The sequence below is a fragment of the Aedes aegypti genome, chromosome 3 (genome assembly GCF_002204515.2).
Source record: "Aedes aegypti strain LVP_AGWG chromosome 3, AaegL5.0 Primary Assembly, whole genome shotgun sequence".
In the NCBI taxonomy this organism is placed as follows: domain Eukaryota; kingdom Metazoa; phylum Arthropoda; class Insecta; order Diptera; family Culicidae; genus Aedes; species Aedes aegypti.
Window position 1 is genome coordinate 371,410,743 of NC_035109.1, and position 7,407 is coordinate 371,418,149.

The following is a 7,407-nucleotide window of genomic DNA, read 5'->3' on the forward strand; positions in this document are numbered from 1 at the left end:
TCGCTCCAGCTAGCTCCCTGTTGATGATGATCTTCACCGCTTTCGCAAGTGTCAAAGCTTCCTCATCAAACAAACGCTGTTGTACATCCGGATCGCGAATGCCACACACAAGCTTGTCGCGGATTGCGATGTCCTTAAACTCGCCAAACTCACACAACTCCGCTTGCAGCTTCACAGCTAGAATGAAATCTTCCGCACTTTAAGTAGGGCCTTGAACTCGTTGATAAAACTTGAAACGTTGGATCATGTCGCTTTCAGTCTTGTCGTATCGCTTCTTCAACGAATCGGTGATTTCCTTGAACGACACCGTCTTCAAATCCTTTCCAGGAAACAAAAGCTTCAACTCGCTGTACACCTCCTTTCCGCATGCCGCCAGAAACGATGCTTTCTGTTCATTCGCATCCGCCATCTTGTTGTCGATGAACACCCATTCCATCTGCTCCAAGTACTGGCTAAACGGAATCGTGCCGGGTACATACGGCTCGATATGATTCACCAACGGCATACTGACAGCGATGAAAAACGACGAAAAACTGAAAACGATTCGACAAACTATTACACGAAATTCAACTACGAATTTCTTTCAGTGTAACAATCGAATAAACTTGATCACAACAAACAGTTGACTAAACAAACGCAAAAATTTAAAAACTTTTGCAAAACTTTTTTTTTTGTCCAATTTTGAAACAATTTGTCTCACAGTGCAAAACATAAACTGCTACTGTGTCAAACTAAACACTTTTCAACTGTTTCGAAACGATCGTATGCAACATGCAACGACAAACTTTATCAACGAAACGTGAAACACACAAACAAACCAAACAATTTTGTTGCTCAACACTAGCATAAACTTCAGTTGCTATCAAACATGAGCATAAACAAGTGCAACAATCTCTCGCTACAAACCAATTTCTCGCGATACAAACTTTGTTGCAAACAAACTTTGGCGCAACACACTACAATGTTGGCGAAACAAACTCCTCGTACGTGACAAACACTTCGGCTGTGATTGATTTAATTTTTATTATGCACACACAAAGCCGGATCACAGTACGGGAAAACAAAATGAAACACAAATTCTTTGCTTGCTAGGCAGAAGAAAATGGCTCATAAAACTCACTTTAACACTTTACGCATGCAATTAAACAAGTTTTCTCTCATATATTTCCACTTTTTTCGAGATGAAAAACTTACGGTTTTTGCAGCAAACCTGTGTTAAGCGATCAAAACAAACCAACTCCTGCAGTGTAGGTACTGCCAGTATCGCGCAGCGCAAACTGTTGCTTTCCTCCGTCGGCAAAACTGAATCCAACGGGATGAATGGCAGCAAACAAACTATTTCCCCCGGTGAAATGCACCACAAAATCACTGGGAAACCGGAAAACTTGCACTTTTAAACACTTCCCGAGACGCGAAAACTAATCTCCACCTCGTCGCCACTGTAATATCTTGTGGGAGATTGGGTTCTTAACGGTTAATTGGTGATTAATGACCGAGACCGTGATACGGTAAACGATGTGATAATAAACGCGCGTCTGTTCGGGTGTGCAGTCAGTAGATAAACTGATGTTTTATTGATCGATCTCCACTGCTGTACCAGACAGCCAGTGGTGTAGCTAGGGTGGATGCTACACACTGGAAGTTAAGTATGGCAATGCTAGTTTGCCTTCGACCGGCTGTAACAATAGTTGCAATAATTTCTATTTCAAAATTTTGCGCTTAAGGATCATTCGCATTGTTGAAAACTTGAAAACATATTTAAAGAACAACAAAGATGGACGACTAAACGATATCACGTATAATATTGTAATGTATTTTAATCTTGTTTGATCAATTTTTACTATGCGTGTTGAAATAGTGATGTTTACTTATATCTTCAAGTCGATTTTTGCTACTAAAAATACCATCTTTATTCAAATTTACAACCCCCCCCCAAATGTACTGTCGCAAACATTTACCACCTCGACATTCACATTTTTCTCCACGACCATCAAAATCCAAAGCAAACCATGACCGTTCAAAACAAAAAAAAAATCACGGCTCTTCAAAACTGTAATCTTCTTCTTCCTAATGTTTTTTCAAACCCGAATGCGAAATGACTCGAGCACAGTGGTGACACGATTTTTCCGGTTTTCGGGGTTTTGCATTTTTGCTCGATAGGCCTTTTCATGTGACAGATCCGTCTATGCATTTGTTTACATCGGTGGAGGGCCGGTGCTAACACGGGCCTGTCATTTTCATAGAAGAACTGTCAAAGTGCTTCCGGATCAGCTGATTTGAGACGTCATGTGAATAGGCCTATAAATGCAGCATGAAATTGAACTTGTTTATATGTATCGCAACGGAATGATTGTGCTCTTGCTATAAGCGCTAATAGATTTCAATTAATTGAGAACACACGCGAAATATTAGCGATTGAATTATTTAACATTTTTTTTAATCATTCACCTCGAGATGGCTGCCCGAAAACAGTCATAGTGGAGAGACAAAAACAGTCAAGCAGTGTGTGAACCGTTGGCAGCGCAACACCTGATGGTATTGATGCTGCTGATGCGTTGTGTTTTGGTTGACTGGCAGAATCAGGGGACTGACACGGCTGTCATCCTGCATACATTTCGGCTCTTCCTCACATCGTTTTGGTACTTCGAGTTTTGGTACCCACTTTCTGGTCGGTTTGCCCTAACCTTGCTCCTGATTTTCGAGTATACGGCTCATACGCTGCTAGTGCTAGATTCTGGCAATTAAACATATCTTATTGAATCGTCGTATTTGATGACGCTTTTCATTAGTGCATCATTTTTTTTAATGTTTTACGCATCATCGAGGTATAATTGATGTCTCCTACCCATAAAAACATATGTTTTGTCCCTTACAAAATAATCAAAACAAGAACACTGGACGCCATGTTGAATTGATGTTGGGTTGGTAAATATTGGCTCATGCCCCCTGTGCAGAATCGATGAACTGTGGCAAATTGTGATCACAGTTCCCAAGCCTGTCCACAATTCGCGTCTACGAAGGTAATTACCACAGTTGACCCTATGCGTGAAGCTCCGATTATTTTACATGGCAAAGCATAGGAAGTCAATTTTCAAATGCTCCTAGAAAATTCAAAACACTTTTTAATTAAATTCTGTTCAGTGTACGGGGTTAGACTATTGATCAACTATAGAATCAGCAGCATATTGAGAAAAAAATATAAAACTCAAAATTATATGCCTATAATGTAGCCCATCAAAAGTATATCAACATATACTGAAAAGATTTTAAATACCTATTGTAGCTAATTTTATATAAGCATTTGAAATTTCGTTTCCTATACCTTGCCGGGTAAAATTTTCGACGCTTCACGCATCGAGCAAACTTTTCCCAGATGGCAGCACCGTACCTTCGTACACTCGAATTAAGCTGCGGCCACAATGGTCCGTCAGCGTCGACTTCACCGTCAGCTTTAACTGACAGCTAAGTTTAAAGCAATGATATTCAATGCAGCAACCCACAATGATGCGTTGCGTCAAACGCACGCATGTACTAAAAACGCTGACGCTGTGCTAAACTTTGAAAATCTTCAAACTTGACGCATCAGCCAACGCGTGAAGGAAGATTCAAAATAAAAAAAATGGCTAGTTTTGAAGAGAAGTTAATTGTTCTAGTAAAGGAGTACCCATGTCTGTACTCAAAGGGCTCAAAAGAGTACCGAAACGCCCAAAAAAAAGAGCACATTTGGATGCACATTGCGGGGCAGCTAAATAAAACAGGTAATTATTAAATGTTGTATTTTACTGTATAAATTAAAACATCAATCTTAAAATAACCTTTGTTTTTCAGCTGAGCAAGTAAAAGCCCGCTGGAGGAGCCTCCGGGATCGTTTTGGCAGTTTGAAACGCAAACTGGCGGAAGATTCACGATCGGGAGCTGGGGGTAGCTCGAGTCCGGGATGGCCGCTGTATAAGGAACTATTGTTCCTTGGCGCACATATGGAAGCAAGACCGTGAGTATTACATATTACAGGGTAAATGATACATCTTGGGCATCTGGCTATATTTTGGACCTTTGCTTATATTATGTTTGTTTTGATGCCTAAAATTCAGCAAAAAGAGATACCGTTTTGACTCATATTCCGAACACTTAAGGCCAACAGCGACTTCAAAAGCATCTGATAGGAATAAATTAGCTGATATTTGGGAAAATTGTTATTACTTCGCAAAGTCTAACCGTTAGCTGTTGGGTATACTGATAAAAATGTTTATTTACACTTGTTTAGTATTGTTTTTACGTAAAAGTTTGGAACAACATTTTGACTCAAATGCCGAACACTGCGTTCATTCTGTCTCATATTCCGAACACCTTGATTCAAATTCCGAACAGCACAAATAAATCGTATTCGAATGAATAATTCCGCAAATAAATTTATCTGAGCTAGTTTATGTGGTCTTGAGCTAGAGAATCATCACTACTCCCGAGGTATAAATTAATTGGAAGACTTTAAAAATGAATTGCAATTGACTGCCATTTTCTGGTAATTTGATGACATATTTCAGTGAAACATTTCAACCTAATCGCCATACAAAAACCGAGTGTTCGGAATATGAGTCTGTTCGGAATTTGAGACAAAACGGTAATTCGAAGACATTGCTTTGTATTATTCATATTTTTCCTAAATTTTATGTGTCAATTTGCACATAATATAGCCAAATGTCCAAAGTATATTTAGAACTCCAAAATTCCTTATTTGACCTATTCAGTGCTTAAAGTCAGCAATGTTCTTTTTTCAGATCATGTTCCAACTACGCTGCTCCTGGTTCTTCCGGTTCTTCACAGTCTTGTTCTCAGGCCAACTCAGAAGTTGATGCTGCGGAACAGGAGGAAGACGGCGAGGAGAACATGCTTGACACCAGCGCCACCACTCCTGCCGGAAGCACACCATCAGGGCATCGTCAGCGCCGCCGGAAACTTGACGACGGCGTAGAAATGCAAATGCAAAGCATCCTTGCGTCCGTACAAGAGCGGGTCGATGGATGGGGAGCGAAGCGACCGAGGCACGAGCGGTTTGCATCGTACTTGGCAGCGCAAATGGAACAGCTTCCGCTGCAGGTGGCCCGATCGCTAGAAGTTGAGTTCATCGGAAAGGTGAATAGCCTCATTGATGAGTGCGAGGCGCTTCAATACGAACCAAGCGATGAAAATTCAGTTCAAGACAACTAATGATCTAATAATTTCCGATTACATATTTTCTTTTTTTGCGTTAAAAACTATATATATAAATATATATAAAAAAGCATAACTTCAACAATATTTTTTAATTAAACTTGCAAAGATCCAGAAAATCTCTTTTCATTCTGGTGCAACTCAGTTCATTACCCAAGTTATTGTATCCGATTGTGTTGGGGTACATTTATTCATTCATTGTCCAAGGAATTCCTTCAGGGATTCCTCCAGGAATTCTTTCAGGGATTCCTCCAGGAAATCCTTCAGGGATTCCACCAGGAATTCGTTCAGGAGTTCGTCCACGAATTCCTTCAGGGATTCTTCCAGGAATTCCTTCAGGGATTCCTCCAGAAATTCGTTCAGGGATGCCTCCAGGAGTTCCTTTAGGGATTTTTCCAGGAATTCTTTTCGGGATTCCTTCAGAAATATAAGGGATTCCTCCAGGGATTCTTTTCGGGATTCCTTCAGGAATATCTTCAGGAATTCCTCCAGGAATATCTTCAGGGATTCCTCCAGGAATTCTTTCAGGGATTCCTCCAGGAATTCCTTCAGGGATTCCTTTAGGGATTCGTCCAGGAATTCCTTTAGCGATTAGTCCAGGAATTCCTTTAAGGATTCCTTTAGAGATTCCTACAGGAATTTCTTTAAGGATTCCTCAATGAATTCCTTTAGGGATTCCTCCAGAAATATCTTCGGGGATTCCTACAGGAATTCTTTCAGGGATTCCTCCAAGAATTCCTTAAGGGATTCCTTTAGGGATTCCTCTAGGAATATCTTCAGGGATTCCTCCAGGAATATCTTCAGGGATTTCTCCAGGAATTCTTTCAGGGATTCCTCCAGGAATTCCTTCAGGGATTCCTCAAGAAATATCTTCGGGGATTCCTTCAGGGATTCTTCCAGGAATTCCTTTAGGGATTCATCCAGAAATTCCTTTAGGGATTCCTCCAGGAATTCCTTTAAGGATTCCTTCAGGGATTCCTGCTGAATTCCTTCAGGGATTCCTGCTGAATTCCTTTAGAGATTCTTTCAGGAATCCCTTTAGGGATTCCTCCAGGAATTCCTTTAGGGATTCCTCCAGGAATTTCTTCAGGGATTCCTCCAAGAATATCTTCTGGGCTTTCCCCAGGAATTCCTTTAGAGATTCCTCCAGGATTCCTCAAAGAATTCCTTTAAGGATTTCTTCAGAAATTGCTTTAACGATTCCTACAGGAATATCTTCAGGGATCCCTCCAAGAATTCCTCTAGGGATTCCTCCAGGAATTCCTTTAAGGATTCCTTCAGGGATTCGTCCAGGAATTGCTTCAGGGATTCCTGGAGGAATTATTTCAGGGATTCCTCCAGGAATTCCTTAAGGGATTCCTTTAGCGATTCGTCCAGGAATTCCTTTAGGGATTCCTACAGGAATTCCTTCAGGGATTCCGCCTGGAGTTCCTTCAGGGATTCCTCCAGGAATTCCTTCAGGGATTCCTTTAGAAATTCGTCCAGGAATTCCTTTAAGGATTCCTTTAGAGATTCCTGCAGGAATTTTTTTAGGGATTCCTCAATGAATTCCTTTAAGGATTCCTGCAGGAATTCCTTTAGGGATTCCTCCAGGAATATCTTCAGTGATTCCTCCAGGAATTTCTTCATGGATTCCTCCAAGAATGTCTTCAGGGATTCCTACAGGAATTCCTTCAGGGATTCCTTTAGGGATTGGTCCAGGAATTCCTTTAGGGATTCCTAAAGGAAGTCCTTCAAGGATTCCTTTAGAGATTCCTTTTGGGATTCATCCAGGGATTCCTTTAGGGATTCCTCCAGGAATTCCTTTAAGGATTCTTCCAGGGATTCGTCCAGGAAGTGCTTCAGGGATTCCTGGAGGAATTCCTTAAGGGATTCCTTTAGGAATTCGTCCAGGAATTCCTTTAGGGATTCCTCCAGGAATTTCTTTAAGGATTCCCTCAGGGATTCCTTTAGGAATTCCTTTAGAGATTCATGCAGGAATTCCTTTAGGGATTCATCCAGGAATCCCTTTAGGGATTCCTCCAGGAATATCTTCAGGGATTCCTCCTTGAATATCTTTAGGGATTCCTCCAGAACTTCTTTCGGGATTCCTCCAGGAATTCCTTCAGGGATTTCTCCTGGAGTTCCTTCAGGGATTCCTCCAGGAATTCGTTTAGAGATTCCTCCAAGAATTCCTTCAGTGATTCGTCCTGGAGTTCC

General features: G+C 41.0%; 1 protein-coding gene across 1 annotated transcript; it reads left to right on the forward strand.

The window, feature by feature from the left end:
- The first annotated feature begins 3,409 nt into the window (after positions 1-3,409).
- Positions 3,410-5,216, forward strand: LOC5571251 (transcription factor Adf-1). Its single transcript, XM_001653497.2, has 3 exons — positions 3,410-3,758; positions 3,829-3,991; positions 4,776-5,216. The coding sequence occupies exons 1-3, from the start codon at positions 3,620-3,622 to the stop codon at positions 5,203-5,205; spliced, it is 732 nt and encodes a 243-aa protein (XP_001653547.1). The 5' UTR covers positions 3,410-3,619; the 3' UTR covers positions 5,206-5,216.
- Positions 5,217-7,407: the final 2,191 nt, after the last annotated feature.

Coding starts and splice junctions, on each gene's coding strand:
- LOC5571251 (XM_001653497.2), top strand. CDS start 3,620: ATGGCTAGTTTTGAAGAGAAGTTAATTGTTCTAGTAAAGGAGTACCCA. Junction 3,759..3,828: donor GGGGCAGCTAAATAAAACAG/GTAATTATTAAA, acceptor TTTGTTTTTCAG/CTGAGCAAGTAAAAGCCCGC. Junction 3,992..4,775: donor GCACATATGGAAGCAAGACC/GTGAGTATTACA, acceptor TTCTTTTTTCAG/ATCATGTTCCAACTACGCTG.